Source organism: Amblyraja radiata, chromosome 17 (genome assembly GCF_010909765.2).
Source record: "Amblyraja radiata isolate CabotCenter1 chromosome 17, sAmbRad1.1.pri, whole genome shotgun sequence".
Lineage (NCBI taxonomy): Eukaryota > Metazoa > Chordata > Chondrichthyes > Rajiformes > Rajidae > Amblyraja > Amblyraja radiata.
Window position 1 is genome coordinate 40,479,223 of NC_045972.1, and position 17,647 is coordinate 40,496,869.

Genomic DNA, 17,647 nt, shown 5'->3' on the forward strand with positions numbered 1-17,647 from the left:
GAACTGCTAATGCAGATGTGCACCGAAGATAGACACCAAGTGTTGGAGTCACCCATCCTTGTACTCCGAAGATGCTGCCTGGCCTGCTGAGTTACACCAGCACTTTGTGTCTATCTGCTGTACAGTACAAGATAAATGTGGAATGGAGGTCAGTGGAGGTCGGTGCAACTTAGGTATTCAGAGGGGCGAGAGAATATGTGCAATTCTTCAAAGATTTGCATCAACTTCAGTGGAAGATTGGACACATTGTTGTCTCATGATGGATGCTGTTGAACACAGTAATTGGTTTGGGCGAGATAAGTGAAAGGAAATGTTGGCTGATTCTTTCTGGATAAAACTCTTGCAGGGACATTTGTAAGCACAAACTTCAGTGGCACAGGATTAATCGTGGCTAAAGCCAGGAAATCGATATTATAATCCCGGCTCCTCTTTATCAGGCATATGATACTCCTACCATGGCAATGAAAGGTCCCAACTGCAGAGATAAGTCACAGGAAATTTATGATGTTCCCCCCAGTATAGAAATGAATCCACAGGACCATATCCAGACTCAACAAATATCTAGAAATGTGTTTCAGGTATCTGTTAACTGCCGCAGTGGAACATTATGATACTGTGGTGTGAATTATTGTGGCCACCTAACTGAACTGTGTGGGGTAGAAACAAAAGCCAGGCCAAGGGGAGAGCTGAGGTTCTTGTGACTTCCAGACCCGCTTGCATGGACAGCTAAAGGGGGAACACGGATAGTGCGTGTACTAAACAATCACGGAGCTTTCATTCATACACGTGTGTGTGTGTGTGTGTGTGTGTACACGGACACTGTCACACACACGCAGATATGCACACACATAGAAACACACACACGGATATACATCCCCCCATCATACAGTCCCCCCATCAGTCTGAAGAAGGGTTTCGGCCCGAAACGTCGCCTATTTCCTTCGCTCCATAGATGCTGCTGCACCCGCTGAGTTTCTCCAGCTTCTTTGTGTACCACACGGATATACACGTACACAGATGCGCACACACACACACACACACACACACATACACAGATACACACAGGCACAGGCACATGGCACATGCACGCAGTCCCATGTACAGCCACACAAATACACATAGACACACGCGCACAAAAACACACACAGATGCACACGCACACAGACGCACATACACACACACATGCACAGCCAACCCTGTGCGTTCTAACCTCACGCACACATCACATGCTGACACAGACTTACACCCACACACACAGATGCACATATATTTACAGACACACACACACACGAGTATGTGTATATATACATATGTGTGTGTATATATATATATATGAGAGTGTGTATATAGGTGTGTGCGTATACATACATACATGCATACACACACCATTTAGGAACACATATATACATACACACATAAAACAAACAAACAATAATAGTGCAAAAAGACAAAACCAATGCTTCCTAGTCTAGGTGATTCTGAGCTTGTGAGATGGCTGTAAGGAAGAAGCTGTTTCAGGCTCCTGTACCTTCTCCACGATGGCAGGAGTGAAATGGTGGCGTGGGTCTATGATGATGCTGGCTGCCTTTTTAATTAAATTGATTTATGCCAGCATTTTAATCTAATCACTCCAAAATCTTATATATTCCTCCAGCAGTTTTTTAAAAAACTTTGAATTGAGAACGATTTGCTACTTTCAATGCAAATGCATTCCATAAATCAACATGAAGATCACACATCATGCTTGAAGTGTTATCTGTTGGTGAGAGCAATTGATGGCATCATCTCACACAGGAGATACAGCGGGCACATTACATTCTCCTTCGACTGATTTGTGAGAGCAAGTGTCTATTTCCTAATGGGTGGGACTTATTGGTCATATTGAATATTGTTTATATGTATGTATGAGTATGTATGAATGTGTGTGTATCTATGTGTGCACGTATATGTATGTATGTATGTGGCTATATGTGTGTGTGTGTGTGTGTCTATATGTATATATATATATATATGTGTATATATAGACACACACAAATATATATACGAAAGACAATTTTACAACCGTTTTTCGTGCTTACACCATAACGGTTGTAAAATTGCCTTTCATGCGTGATTTATGCATAAGGGGTGGACACACTGTTCATTTTCTAGGCCTCGCTTATATTTGAACATGTAAACTTGCATTCAGAGTGAGACAGGAGCTACTGTTTTGTGGGGTCAGGACCTCGTGCATTTCAGACAGGTCGAGCATTATGTGGCAGGAGTGGCTGATGGCTAGGATTCCAAGCCGATATCAATACCATTGGAACTATTGATAGACTGCAAGGATTGGGACCCTTGGTCAGCTTTGAGGGCATATCTCAAAGGTTCAAAGGTCAGTTTATTGTCAGGTGTACCAATGAAGGTACACAGTGAAACTCGAATTACCATGCAGCCATACTAAGAAAAAAGCAACAAGACACACGACTACATAAAAGTTGACATAAACATCCACCACAGCGAACTACCCGCATTCCTCACTGTGATGGAAGGCACTGAAGTCCAATCTTCTTCCCTCTTTATTCTCCCGTGGTCGGGGCAGTCGTAGCTCCTGCAGCCGGCGGTCAAAGCCCCCGCGTCATGGCGATCGAAGCTCCCGCGTCTATGGAAAACCTTGGAAATTCTCCCAGACCAGCAGAGTATATTATATGAAGATTATATTAGGAGATTTGATGAGAGGCGGCACAGTGGCATAGCTGCTGCCTTTACAGCGACAGGAATCCTGTCAATTGGTGCTGTCTGTATGGAGTGTGCGCGTACTCCCTGTGACCGTGTGGGTTTTCTCTGGGTTCTCCGGTTTTCTCCCAAAGACTTTCAGGCTTGTAGGTTAATTGGCTTCTGTAAATTGTTCCTAGTGTGTAGGATAGTGCTAGCATAGCGATCGTTGATCAGCGCAAACTCGATGTGCTGAAGAGGCTGTTTTCACCGTATGACTGTGTGGGTTTCCTCCTGGTCCTCCGGTTTCCTCCCACACTCCAAAGACGTACAGGTTTTGTAGGTTAATTGGCTTTGGTAAAATTGTAAATTGTCCCTAGTGTATTGATAGTGCTAGTGTACAGGGTGATTGATCGCTGGTTGGTGTGGACTTGGTGGGCCGAAGGTCTTATTTCCGTGCTGTATCTCTAAAGCCTAAAATAAAGTCTAAAGATGTCCTCTGTCACCCAGAAGATATTTTTGCAGCAAGGATTGAATGCTTCTTTCTCTTTTGCTAAAGAGATGCAATGTCCTGATTGGTCTATGAGCCACTGAAGGCTTGTGCTCATCCCTACACTGGGCAAGGTTCTGACTTTCCAGTAGGCAGTCAGGGTTTGTGTCTTTGTCCACCTCTGTAGAAATGGACTCGCTGCCCAGAGGAGCGAGCGGCAGAGAGGCGGCCAGCCTTCCCGGCTGCCCCGTGAAATGAGAGGGGTGCCCTGAATGTGTGGGAAGGAACTGCAGATGCGGGCTTACAACAAAGATAGACACGAAATGCTGGAGTAACTCAGCGGGACAGGCAGCACCTCTGGAGAGATGGAATGGGCGACGTTTCTGTTCTGAAGAAGGGTCTCGCATTCCTCCTCTCCAGAGATGCTGCCTGTCCCACTGAGTTATTCCATCATTTTGTGTCTATCTGGGGTGCCCTGAATCATGTGCCGGTACATGGGCGGTTCGTGAGTTGCCAAAAACCTGGTTTTGAACTTTGAAGAAGCGTAGCTCAGTACCTCACGTGTTGTATTTGTTCTTCTTCCCACGCAGGTCTACGACTTCCCTCCATCCGTGAGCAAGGACATTCCCGATGGCCTTGTCTCAGAAGATACGTATGACGTCCCGCCATCCTTCTCCCACAGGACATCGAAGAGTCCAGATTCCATGAGATTTGTCCCCCAGGCCCCCGTGGCACACGACAACTATCCCGTCGATGATGTCTACGATATACCTCCGCCAGCCGGGAAACTTGCAGACACGTCCCTCAACCAGGAGATCTACGACGTCCCTCCCAACCAGAAGCTTCTTGTATACCAGACGTCCCTACAAGACATTTACGATTTTCCAAGGGATCTCGGAGTCCCGACCTCTGGAGGGAAGGTCCTCTCCAACGAGGAGCCAGCTGGAGATTATGTCTACGATGTGCCGCCTCAGGTATGCAGAGATGCCGCAACGGAAGAAACCACCAACAGCTACAAGAGGCATTCGGCTTCCAGCACAGGGAGTACAAAGAGCAATATTTCGACGTCTTCTCTCGACGTCATTCCTGTGAAGGAGTCCTCCAACGCTTTGCCCAAGCCGAGCAGCAAGGAGCTGAACCTGGACTTGGAGGTGGCCATGGAGATTCTGGCAAAGCACCAGCAAAGCGTGGAGAGCTCCATCTCCTACCTCATGTCCTTCATTGTCACCAGCTGGCGGGGGCGCGAACACATGGAGGCCAACGTGCAGAACATCAAGGCCGGGGCTGAACAAGTGAAGAACTCCGTGAAGGACCTGCTGGAGTTTGCGCGCGGAGCGGTGGCCAACTCCATGCAAGCCACCGACCGCACTTTGTACACCAAGCTGAGCAAGCAGGTGCAGAAGATGGAAGATGTCTACCAGCTTCTCCTCAAGCACAGCCAGGCGCTGGACAACTGCAACTGGGCTCTCAACGTCTTGGTAATAAACAAGCAGAACTCCGCCGATGACCTGGATCGGTTTGTGATGTACTCGCGGGGCATCCCCGACGACACCAAGCAGCTCGCCTCCTTCCTGCACGGCAACGCCTCGCTGCTCTTCAAACGGACAAAACAACAGCAGCAGCAGCTGGGCGACGTGAGGTCCAGCGTCCCTCTGCCTGGCCTCGAGAGTGGCAGCCACTCGACAAACAATAACACCATCAATCACTACCAGACTGGCTCAACAGACAAGGCCAACATTCAGGCAAGGCCCCTGCCCTCTCCACCCAGATACACAGCTGAAGGATGTCCAGATACACAGTATGACAACAATGGCAGTGGCTGGATGGAGGACTACGACTATGTTCACTTGCAGGTTGGTGTTGATCTCGTCATATTACAACCATCATGGACAGTGAACTGCTTAGATAAATAAGCCTGAGCCTGGGCTCATACTGTTGGTAGAGCTATTCTTGTGGTATCAGGGAGTTACAGAGTCATACAGCATGGAAACAGGCCCCTTCGGCCCATCTTTGCCATGCAGACCAAGATGTGCCATCTACGCTAGTCCCATTTGCCCACGTTTGGCTCATATCTCTCTAAACCTGTCATGTCCATGTACTTGTCCACATGTTTTTAAATGTTGCTTTAGTACCTGCCTCAACTACCTCCTCTGGCAGCTGCACTTGCCTATCTAGAAACACCTGAAACAACAAGGGAACACCATTAAATGCAAGGGAACAACGTACAATGCAAGGGCATTATATGCAATGGAGCACCATTATATACAGTGGCTTGCAAAAGTATTCATACCCCTTGAACTTTTCCACATTTTGTCACGTTACAACCACAAACTTAAATGTATTTTATTGGGATTTTATGTGATAGACCAACACAAAGTGGTGCATAATTGTGAAGTGGAAGGAAAGTGATACATGGTTTTCAACTTTTTTTACAAATAAAAAACTGAAAAGTGTGGCGTGCAAAAGTATTCAGCCCCCCTGAGTCAATACTTTGTAGAACCACCTTTCGCTGCAATTACAGCTGCAAGTCTTTTGGGGTATGTCGCTACCAGCTTTGCACACCTAGAACCTGAAATTTTTGCCCATTCTTCTTTGCAAAATAGCTCAAGCTCAGTCAGATTGGATGGAGAACGTCTGTGAACAGCAATTTTCAAGTCTTGCCAGAGATTCTCAATTGGATTTAGGTCTGGACTTTGACTGGGCCATTCTAACACATGAATATGCTTTGATCTAAACCATTCCATTGTAGCTCTGGCTGTATGTTTAGGGTCGTTGTCCTGCTGGAAGGTGAACCTCCGCCCCAGTCTCAAGTCTTTTGCAGACTCTAACAGGTTTTCTTCCAAGATTGCCCTGTATTTGGCTCCATCCATCTTCCCATCAACTCTGACCAGCTTCCCTGTCCCTGCTGAAGAAAAGCATCCCCACAGCATAATGCTGCCACCACCATGTTTCACAGTGGGGATGGTGTGTTCAGGGTGATGTGCAGTGTTAGTTTTCCGCCACACATAGCGTTTTGCATTTAGGCCAAAAACTTCAATTTTGGTCTCATCTGACCAGAGCACCTTCCTCCACATGTTTGCTGTGTCCCCCACATGGCTTGTGGCAAACTGCAAACGGGACTTCATATGGCTTTTTTTCAACAATGGCTTTCTTCTTGCCACTCTTCCATAAAGGCCCGATTTGTGGAGTGCACGACTAATAGTTGTCCTGTGGACAGATTCTCCCACCTGAGCTGTGGATCTCTGCAGCTCCTCCAGAGTTACCATGGGCCTCTTGGCTGCTTCTCTGATCAATGCTCTCCTTGCCCGGCCTGTCAGTTTAGGTGGACGACCATGTCTTGGTAGGTTTGCAGTTGTGCCATACTCTTTCCATTTTCGGATGATGGATTGAACAGTGCTCCGTGAGATGTTCAAAGCTTGGGATATTTTTTTATAACCTAACCCTGCTTTAAACTTCTCCACAACTTTATCCCTGACCTGTCTGGTGTGTTCCTTGGGCTTCCTGATGCTGTTTGTTCACTAATGTTCTCTAACAAACCTCTGAGGCCTTCACAGAACAGCTGTATTTATACTGAGATTAGATTACACGCAAGTGGACTCTATTTACTAATTAGGTGACTTCTGAAGGCAATTGGTTGCACTGGATTTTATTTAGGGGTATCAGAGTAAAGGGGGCTGAATACTTTTGCACGCCACACTTTTCAGTTTTTTATTTGTAAAAAATTCGAAAACCATGTATCATTTTCCTTCCACTTCACAATTATGCGCCACTTTGTGTTGGTCTATCACATAAAATCCCAATAAAATACATTTAAGTTTGTGGTTGTAACGTGACAAAATGTGGAAAAGTTCAAGGTGTATGAATACTTTTGCAAGCCACTGTACCTGCAGGTTCCCCACCATCCTGCTCCGGAAATGTATCATCCTGCAACGTAGCTGGGTCCATATCCTGGCACTCTCCACCTAATTAAAGGAATTAAACCTTCAGAATTAAGGGACGTTCTTTTAGGAAGGAGATGAGGAGAAATTTATTTCACAGTGAATCTGTGGAATTCTTAGCTACAGAAGGCTGTGGAGGCTAAGTTAGTGAATATTTTTAAGGCAGAGATGGATAGATTCTTGATTAGTACGAGTGTCAGGAGTTGTGGGGAGAAGGCAGGAGAATGGGGTTAGGAGGGAGAGATAGATCAGCTATGATTGAATGGCGGAGTAGGCTTGATGGGCCGAATGGCCTAATTCTACTATCACTTTTGGCCTAATAGAACCGTGAGGGGATCTGTAGCAGCCAAACCTCAGTAGTTCAAGAAAGCAACTCACCACCCACCTCCTAAGGGTCTTTAGGGACTCACTATAAGTGTGGCCTTTTCAACAGGCCCGTATCCTGAAAACCAATTTTTAGAAAATAGTTTGTAATGTGTAAGAAGGAACTGCAGATGCTGGTTTACATCGAAGATAGACACAAAATGCTGGAGTAACCCAGTGGGACAGGCAGCATCTCTGGAGAGAAGGAATGATGAAGGGTTTCTACCTGAAACATCACCGATTCCTTCTCTCCAGAGATGCTGACTTACCTCAGCATTTTGTGTCTATCTTTAGAAAATAGTTCTCCTGTTTTCCCCCGTGGGCAGTGACAGCCTGGTTTCTGTGACTGAATAATTCACGTGTAGCTGCAGGCTCAAGTGAGATAATTCATCATCAATTCAGAGTTAATTCAGTGCCTGGAACTCGCTGCCAGGGGGCGGTAGTGAGGGCCGATGCGATAGTGGCCTTTGAGAGACTTTTGGACAGGCCCGTGCATATGCAGGGAATGGAAAGATATGGCTCCCGTGCAGGCAGAGTAAATTGCTTTATCTCGGCATCACGTTCAGCATGGACATTGTGGGCCGAAGTGCCCGTTCCTGTGCTGTATGGTTCTCCGTTAATTAAGAGCTGGCACTTTGGATAAAGTGGCTTCACAAATCTTTCACAAAATTATTTGTGAGGCAGTGACTGGTGGCTCCTGCAGTTGTTTGAAGATCACTCTGGTTCATCATTTTATTCACTATGTTAAAATACCGCCGTATAAAAGATTTAGTGCGGCTGTACGCTCGCTCGTAAATCTGGACAGACAGAGCTGGGGACTGATATTGGACTGGCTGGAGTTTTAATCCTCCAGCTCTTAGAATAGCTGGGGCCCTTCATCATGTGCAGATGATGATATAACTTACACACTGTCAGGCCCAGACCTTCATGGGATTGAAACCTGTGGGATATTTACTGATATAAAATGGGAAATGTGCAGCATATCTCTCCCTCTAAATGGACACAAGGATTCGTCGGTAGTCAGATGTACTCTTTAGTTTAGTTTAGAGATACAGCGCGGAAACAGGCCCTTTGGCCCATCGAGTCCGTGCTGACCGGCGATCCCACTGGCACTATCCTACACACACGAGGGACAATTTACAATGATACCACACCAATTAGTCTACAAACCTGTACGTCTTTGGAGTGTTGGAGGAAACCAGAGCACCTGGGGAAAACCCACGCAGGTTACGGGGAGAACGTACAAACTCCGTACAGAGAGTACCTGTAATCGGGATCGAACCCAGGTCTCTGGCGCTGTGAGGCTGCAACTCTACCGCTGCACCACCGTGTCGCCCTTAGAGTTGGGGCAACTCATGGTATCCATATTGGTTTATTATTGAACATAGACATTGAACATAGAACTGTACAGCACAACAACAGGCCCTTTGGCCCACAATGTCTGTGCCGAACATGGTGCCAAGACCATCACTTATCCACCTGCACATATCCCGTATCCCTCCATTCCCTGCACAGTATTCCTATCCACAAATCTCCTAAATGCCACATACATATCTGCTTCGAGGCACATCGCCCCTGTGTAAAAATATTATTGTCACATATACTGAGACAGGTAAAAGCTTTTGTTTGTGTGTTTGTTCAATTAAATCAGATAATACCATACATGAATATACTTAAGCCACATACAAGTACAACTGCGAGGAGAAAAATACCTGAGGGCAGAATATAGTTTTGCATCATGGTAGCTTTACAGTTCCGGAGAAAAAAGTCCAATGAGGTAGGTTGGAAGATTGGGAGCAGACCCAAGTTTATGGCAGGACCATTCTGGAGTCTGATGGCAGAGGGGAAGTAGCTGTTCCTGAGTCTGGTGGTATGTGCTTTCAAACTGTTAAAGCTGTTAAAGCTACATCTCTGCACAAATTCTTCTCACTCAAAATTCTTCTCACTCACCTATTCAGTTGCAATTTTGAAAGCATTGGTTGGGTTTGTATGTAAGCACTGGCGGCACAGTGGCACAGCGGTAGAGTTGCTGCTTTGCAGTGCCAGAGGCCCGAGTTCAGTCCTGACCATGGGTGCTGTCTGCTCGGAGTTTGTACGCCCTCCCCGTGACCTGCGTGGGACTTCTCCGTTAGCTCCGATTTTCACCCACACCCCAAACACGTGCAGGTTTGTAGGTTAATTGGCTTCGGTAAAAATTGGAAATGATCTGTAGTGTGTAGGAGTGATTGCTCATCCGCGCAGACTGGGTGGGCCAAAGGGCCTGTTTCCACGCTGTATCTCTATTACTCCATAGAAAATACAAAGCTCTTTGCATCGTCCATTTATACCATTTATCAAAGCTGTGGCCCATGACTTTCTCTCCCTCCTGCTGCTCAACTTCTGACCCCTTTATCCAACCTTTCACCCCGTTATCCAACCTCTGACCCCCATTATCCAACCTCTGACCCCCATTATCCAACCTCTGACCCCATTATCCAACCTCTGACCCCATTATCCAGCCTCTGACCCCATTATCCAGCCTCTCACCTCATTATCCAATCTTTTACGCTTTGCTTCCTCATTATTTTTTTTGTCTCTCGCTTGTCATCACCACCATAGTAGTCACTGAACAAAATGGGTGGAGGTAGCAATTTTTTTAGTGGTCTTTGAAATAGAAAGGAGGGAAAAGAATTATGATACAGCACTAATTGTCTCACCTCATTATTAACCTGGTCAAGGTATTCATGTTGTGCAGGCAGGTGGGACTAAGGGAAAAAAATTGTTCGGCACTGACTTGTAGGGCCGAGATGGCCTGTTTCCGTGCTGTAATTGTTATATGGTTATATGTTGCTTCCTCAAATTAGTCAGAGATGATCCAAAAATCATTGCTTTTGAACTGAATTTCCACTGAATTTGTGCCTACACCATCAATAAAAAAAATCAAATTGCCAGATTCAAATGGGTATATTAAAAATTCAAGCATTAAATTATTAATGTTTGCATTTTTAATTTGAGCGGAACCCCTGAAAAACGATTTAGTTAGGAGAATGCAGCATGGCCCTTCGGCCTGGCAAGTCCACACCAACTGTTAACCATCCGTTTACACTAGATCGATGTTATCCCACTTTCTCATCCACTCCCAACACACGAGGGGCCATTTACAGAGGCCAGTTAACCAAGGCAGGAATGGCGATCAAGGAATTCAGAAAGCAGTGGGGGACGTGAATGTCAGATGTAGGTGTATAGTCAGGGGAGCTAATGGTGGGCGAGGTCACGGAAACCAAGTGGAGCAAGATGGAGAGATTTGTTTAGTTTGGAGATACAGCGTTGAAACAGGCCGCTCGGCCCCACCGAGGCTGTACTGACCAGCGATCCTCGCACATTATCACTATCCTAGTCAAGTCAAGTCACATTTATTTATATAGCACATTTAAAAAACAACTCTCGTTGGCCAAAGTGCTTTACATTTGTTATAAGAATAGCACAACAAAACAGACTACATACATATATACATGTAGCCCTCACTCAGAGGACGTCAGGAAAGGCTTGGGAGTATAGATAAGTCTTTAGTCTTGACTTAAAAGAGTCGATGGAGGGGGCAGTTCTGGTGGGAAAGGGGATGCTGTTCCACAGTCTAGGGGCTGCAACCGCAAAGGAGCGGACGCCCCTGAGCTTATGCCTAGACCGTGGGATATTCAGCAACCCCAAGTCGACTGATCTGAGGGGCCTGGAGGTGGAGTGGTGGGTGAGAAGACTTTTTATGTAGGTGGGGGCAAGCCCATTGAGGGCTTTGTGGACATGGAGGAGGATCTTGAAGTTTATACGGAACCGCCCAGGGAGCCAGTGGAGAGAGGCCAGGATCGGGGTGATGTGGTCCCTTTTTCGGGTGCCCGTCAGGAGTCCTACACACCCTGGGGACAATTTTACATTTATACCAAGTCAATTAAGCTACAAACCTGCATGTCTTTGGAGAGTGGGAGGAAACGGAAGATGTCAGAGAAAGCCCATGCAGTCCCGGGGAGAACGCACAAACTCCATACAGACAGCGCAAGTAGTCAGGATCGAACCCGGGTCTCCAGCGCTGAAACTGCCGTAAGGCAGCAACTCTACCGCAGCGCCACATGCTGCCCGGAAAGATGAAAAAAAGGCTAATATGAAATACAACATTGGAAATTAGGCGATGATATGGTACATGACATTGTGATAGTTAGAACTGAGAAAAGGGAGGCGAGGAGACCGGCATTTTGAGAGTTTCAAGCTCATCGAGATTTTAAACAGAGTGTCTCATCAGGAGATGAACGTTAGTTGTTTTTTCCCTTTCTACAAAGTTGACGTTCTTCCTTGTCAGTTGCCTAACCTTGTCAGAACTTGTGTTCTTTGGACTAAATATAAACCAATTTAGAATCTACAGAAACAATAAGAGTAATCATTTTGAAAAACAATGAAGCTAAATTTAAATTTAAAATGCAAGGATTAGTATTTTAGTCCTTGTATTTTTAATTTAATGTTACCAATTTCGATCTATTTTGGTATTTTTTGTTATTAATGCAATTGCCACACTTGAAGTGGGAGTAAAATATAATGTAGTTGCAAATGCAATGACTGCACGGAAACAACATGAACATTGTTCGCTGGGTTAATTAAAGAGTGAAACAAATAGTGCTGAATACAATACTTCTTTGTCTCTCTCTGCCCCCCGTCTTACTGCTCTGTGTAACAACAACAACAGGCAGCATCGGGTAGACGCACAGAGTCCCTTGACCAGAGCAGGGGAATCAAGGAACAGAAGACATAGGTTTATGGTGAAGGGGAAAAGATTTAATAGGAATCGGAGGGGTAACTTTTTCCACACAAAGGATGGTGGTTGTATGGAACGAGTCGCCAGAGGAGGTAGTTGAGGCTGGGAATATCACAACATTTAAGAAACAGTTAAGACAGGTCATGGCTAGGACAGAGATACGGGCCAAATGCAGGCAGGTGGGATTACTGCAGAAGGGACACGTTGGCCGGTGTGGGCATGATGGATCGAAGGGCCTGTTGCCACGCTGTAAGACTCTATGACTCTCTATGACAAATTAAACAAGATTTTCTTCCTGGAGGCACAAGTGACTGCAGATGCTGGCGTCTTGAGCAAAAAAGAAAGTTCAGGGGGAACTCAGCGGGCCAGGCAGCATCTGTGGAGGAAATGGACAGACACTGACTGGGGTCGGGGTACAGAGAACTACATTCTCCACTCTCTCTCGTCCCCTTTATTCTAACTATTGTACTTGAGTTTGACTTGATTGTGTTTATGTGAGGTATTATCGAATCTGATTGGATAGCATGCAAAACAAAGCCTCTCACGGTGCCTCAGTACATGTGACGGTAATAAAACCTAAACCCTTGATCAGACTGATGAAGGGTCCTGACCTGGAATGCCCACCTATCCTTTACCCTCCACAGAAGCTGTGTCACCTGTTGAGTTCCTCCACCAGTTTGTTTTTAGCTTAGTATTTTAGAGATACTGTGTGGCAACGGGCGCTTCAGCCCCCCCTAGTCCACTCCGACCTGCACTAGTTTTATCCTGCACACTAGGGGCGATTTACGATAGGATACAGGAAATTAAAGTGACGAGTGGAAAGGATTGGGGAAGTGCAAAGATGGGGAGCAGTGAAGAAAGCTAGTGGCATGTTGTCCTTCATTGCGAGTGGGGTTGCCAACTGTCCCGTATTAGCCGGGGCATCACGTATATCAGGCTAAATTGGTTTGTCCTGTATGGGACCGCCCTTGTCCCATATTTGACTGTTAGTATTCGGGTCAAGGGGATTGTTGGGTCCGAGCGCCGCGTCCGGCCCCGCCTCACCCGTCCCGACGTAGTGCAGCTCATGGAGGGCAGCAGCAGCGCTTCGCCCTAGCCCCGTCAGTCGGCAGTCCGGCCAGTTGTCCGACCTTCGGACCTTCGCTTACCGCCGACACCACTACTCCTCCTTCTCATGGTTGATCATCGCTTCATGAGTTGGATGGGGTGCCTTACTTTGCGGGCGACGTTGCGCGCCCCCGGGCCAAACTTCCTCAGATGGCCCGCCGGCTGGGCTTTGTGTGCAGTCCAGCACCGGGGACAACTCGTCATTCACCCAGCCATGGCCAAGTCGGTCAATGAATTGCCGTGGGGAATTTGTCCCTTATTTTGACCTTTTGTCCCTTATTTGGGAGTGAGAAAGTTGACAACCCTAATTACGAGAGGATTTGTGTTTAGGAGAAAGGAGGTCCTACTACAATTGTACAGGGCCCTGGTGAGACCGCACCTGGAGTATTGTGTGCAGTTTTGGTCTCCTAATTTGAGGAAGGACATTATTGCTATTGAGGGAGTGTAGCGTCGGTTCACCAGGTTAATTCCCGAGATGGTGGGTCTGACAGTCTGAAGAAGGGTCTCGACCCGAAACGTCTCCTATTCCTTCGCTCCATAGATGCTGCCTCACCCGCTGAGTTTCTCCAGCATTTTTGTCTACCTATGAAAGAATGGGTCGACTAGGCTTGTATTTGCTGGAATTTAGAAGGATGAGAGGCGATCTTATCGAAACATATAAAATTCTTAGAGGATTCGATAGGGTAGATGCAGGAAAAATGTTCCCGATGTTGGGGGAGTTTGGAACCAGGGGTCACAGTTTAAGAATAAGGGGTAGGCCATCTAGGACTGAGATGAGGAAATACTTTTTCACCCGGAGAGTTGTGAATCTGTGGAATTCTCTGCCACAGAAGGCAGTAGAGGCCAATTCACTGGATGTGTTCAAGAGAGAGTTAGATTTAGCTCTTAGAGCTAAGGGAATCAAGAGATATGGGGAAGAAGCCGGAACGGAGTTCTGATTTTGTATAATCAGCCATGATCATATTGAATGGTGGTGCTGGCTCGAAGGGCCGAATGGCCTAGTCCTGCACCTATTTTCTATGTTTCTATGGGAGGGGGGTGGGCGGAGTTTATTCTACAAATTATAGAAACCAATTAAACTACAAATCTATACGTCTTTGGAATGATGGAGGAAACCGGAGCACCCTGGAGAAACCCACGCGGTCACATGGAGAACTTATAAACTCCGTACAGACAGCAAACGTAGTCTGGATCAAACCCATGTCTCTGGCGCTGTAACTCTACCGCTGGTAGACAAAAATGCTGGAGAAACTCAGCGGGTGAGGCAGCATCTATGGAGCGATGGAATAGGCGACGTTTCGGGTCGAGACCCTTCTCCAGACTGATGTTGGGGGGCGGGGGGGTGGGAAAAAGAAAGGAAGAACTCTACTGCTGCATCTCTGTGCCCTTCTTTATCTTGTTGAATACTTAAACTGGGAACACATTTACGTCTGCTTAGTGGTTAACCACTCCTTTCAGACGGAAGGCTGGATAATCCTCATACACACAATCAATGTGGGGAAAGTAAAATCTCTATTTGCAAATCTGACCTTGTTTTGTAAAAGAGTGGAATGATGTTTACTTTGTCAAGACTTGGTGTTGCAGCATCATCTAGTGGTGCACTGTTGCCATTGCAAGTAAGAAAATGGCTTCTCCCAAATACCAGTCTGAAGAAGGCTTCCGACCCGAAATGCCACCTATCCATGTTCTCCAGTGATGCTGTCTGACCCGCCGAGTCACTCCAGCAATTTTGTGTCTTTGTGTAAACCAACTTCTGCAGTTACTTGTTTCTAGGCACAAACAACACTCCTCTTTGCTGTCAGAAAGACTCTAATGTGTTACATTTGATCTGACTTGAACACATTAACATCAGTAGCCAAGACTCTTAGGTTTTGGAGCCAAAACTCCAAAGTTTAAGGCCTGAAAATTTGACAGAAATTAGAAAGATAGAAACATAGAAAATAGGTGCAGGAAGAGGCCATTCGGCCCTTCGAGCCAGCACCGCCATTCATTGTGATCATGGTTGATCGTCCCCAATCAATAATTCGTGCCTGCCTTCTCCCCATATCCCTTGATTCCACTAGCAGACAAACGAACTGCAGATAGACACAAAATGCTGGAGTAACTCAGCGGGTCAGGCAGCATCTCTGGAGAAAATGGAGAGGTGACGTTTCTGGTCAGGACCCTTCATCCATCTGATCATATTGTATGTTCCTCTGTATGTTCCATTAAAGAATCAATGTCATTAAAATATTGCTTTATTCTCCCTGCTGCTTTTTTTTGCTGACTGTGTGTTGATTTTTGGATTGGATGCGCAACTTTGGAAACCATTCCTACTCTGTGGTTTGTGATCAGGCAATTAGAATGGGATCTCGATCAGCTGGACAAGCGGGCCAAAGAATGGCTAGTTTAGTTTTTGTTTAGTTTAAATCTACAGCGCGGAAACAGGCCCTTTCGGCTCACCGGGTCCGCGCCGACCAGCGATCCCCGCTCATTAACACCACCCTACACCCACTAGGGACAATTTTTACATTTACCAAGCATATTAACCTACAAACCTGTACGTCTTTGGAGTGCGGAAGTGTAGTGTGAGTCTGATCATTTCAACAGGGAGGAAACCGAAGACCTCGGAGAAAACCCACGCAGGTCACGGGGAGAACGTACAAACTCTGTGCAGACAGCACCCATAGTCGGGATCGAACCCGGGTCTCTGGCGCTGCATTCGCTGTGAGGCAGCAACTCTACCGCTGCGCCACCGTGACTGCCCTAATGTGGTTCAATTCAGATTAGGCGTGAGGTGTTGCACTTTGGGAAGTCAAACCAGGACAGGACCTTCAGAGTGAATGTTAGGCCCCTGGGTAGAGTTGTAGAGCAGAGGGATCTAGGAGTACAAGTACATAGATTTCTTGAAAGTGTTGCCGCAGGTAGATAGGTTGGTGACAAAGGCTTTTGGAACAATCCTGATTTAATTACTCAAGTACTGGTGAAGATTAGCAATGTGGAGACCCTGTAAGATGTTGGCAACCTTGTGCCTTAGTCCAGGGGCACTGACAGTGTCTGCCACTCTTTAATTAATTGATTAATGTGGCGCTACCTAGCAGTTGAAGATATGGTTGTTTTTACCATGCACGTATTAGGACCACACACTGTCTGTCCTGCGTTCATTATACACTCTGAATCTACAGAGTAATCGGGGAGTTATTGCTTGTCACTATTGGTAGCGTGCAAAGATTATTTTGAAGCAGAATTTTATTCATTGTGTGACTGTTGTTTTGGCTACTTCACAACACCACTGTCAGTTTAGTTCAGAGATACAGCATGGAATCAGGCCTTTCGGCCCACTGAGTCTGCGCCAACCAGCGATACTAGTAACACTCTCCTACACACACCAGGGACAATTTACATTTATACCAAGCCACTTGACCTAAAAAACCTGTACGTCTTTTGAGTGTGGGAGGAAACCAAAGATCTCGGAGAAAACCCACGCAGGAGGAGAATGTACCAACTCCATGCAGACAGCACCTGTAGTCGAATTGAACCCGGGTCTCTGCCACCACCGTTGTTATTTAGGTGTGGTTTGCCAATAGGACAATGAGGCCACAGCTTTGAATGTAACACACTCTTCTGTTAAATTTTAGGGCAAGGAGGAGTTTGAGAAAACACAAAAGGAGCTTTTGGAGAAAGGGAACATCGTACGTCAAGGCAAAGCCCAGCTTGAGCAACAACAGGTGAGAAGAGCGTGCACAATGGAAGAGGAGCAGGATGTCCAGTCAGTAGTCCCACTTATCCATTCACTAGCTCCCCCATTATACAAGGTCGTGAGGTCGGAAGGTTAGATGGCATGGGATCCAGAGAGAGCTAGCTAACTGGAAACTGAATTGGCTTCATGGTAGGAAGCAGAGGGTAGTGGTATTGGAAGAAGGATGTTTCTCAGACCGGAGGCCAGTAACTAGTGGTGTGCCTCAGGGATCAGTGCTGGTCCCAGTGCTGTTTGTCATCTATAGCAACGTACAAGCAACCCCACGTATAGAATGTACAAGGCCTGATTAGGAAGTTTGCAGATGACACCAAATCAGCTGGTGTTCTTGATGGTTAACAAGAAGTTACAGTGGAATCCTGATCAGCCGGGCAAGTCAGAAGAAGCGTCTGAAGAAGGTTCTCTATCCAAAACGTCACCTATTCCTTTTCTCCAGAAATGCTGCCTGGCCCGTTGCGTTACTCCAGCTTTTTGTGTCTGTCTTCGGGTTAAACCAGCATCTGCAGTTCCTTCCCGCACAAGAGGTCCAAAGAGTGGCTAAC

At 46.4% G+C, this 17,647-nt stretch overlaps 1 protein-coding gene across 7 annotated transcripts in view; it reads left to right on the top strand.

The window, feature by feature from the left end:
* The window catches only part of bcar1 (BCAR1 scaffold protein, Cas family member), a 211,011-nt gene that overhangs the window by 188,579 nt on the left and 4,785 nt on the right, over positions 1 to 17,647 (top strand). For 5 of the 7 annotated variants that reach the window (XM_033036289.1, XM_033036293.1, XM_033036290.1 and 2 more), the window contains 2 exons: positions 3,775 to 5,037; positions 16,987 to 17,076. In XM_033036289.1, coding sequence (XP_032892180.1) covers positions 3,775 to 5,037; positions 16,987 to 17,076 — 1,353 coding nt within the window. Of the gene's footprint in view, positions 1 to 437; positions 570 to 3,774; positions 5,038 to 16,986; positions 17,077 to 17,647 lie in introns of all 7 variants that reach the window. The other 2 variants (XM_033036294.1, XM_033036292.1) reach the window with 2 other exon arrangements.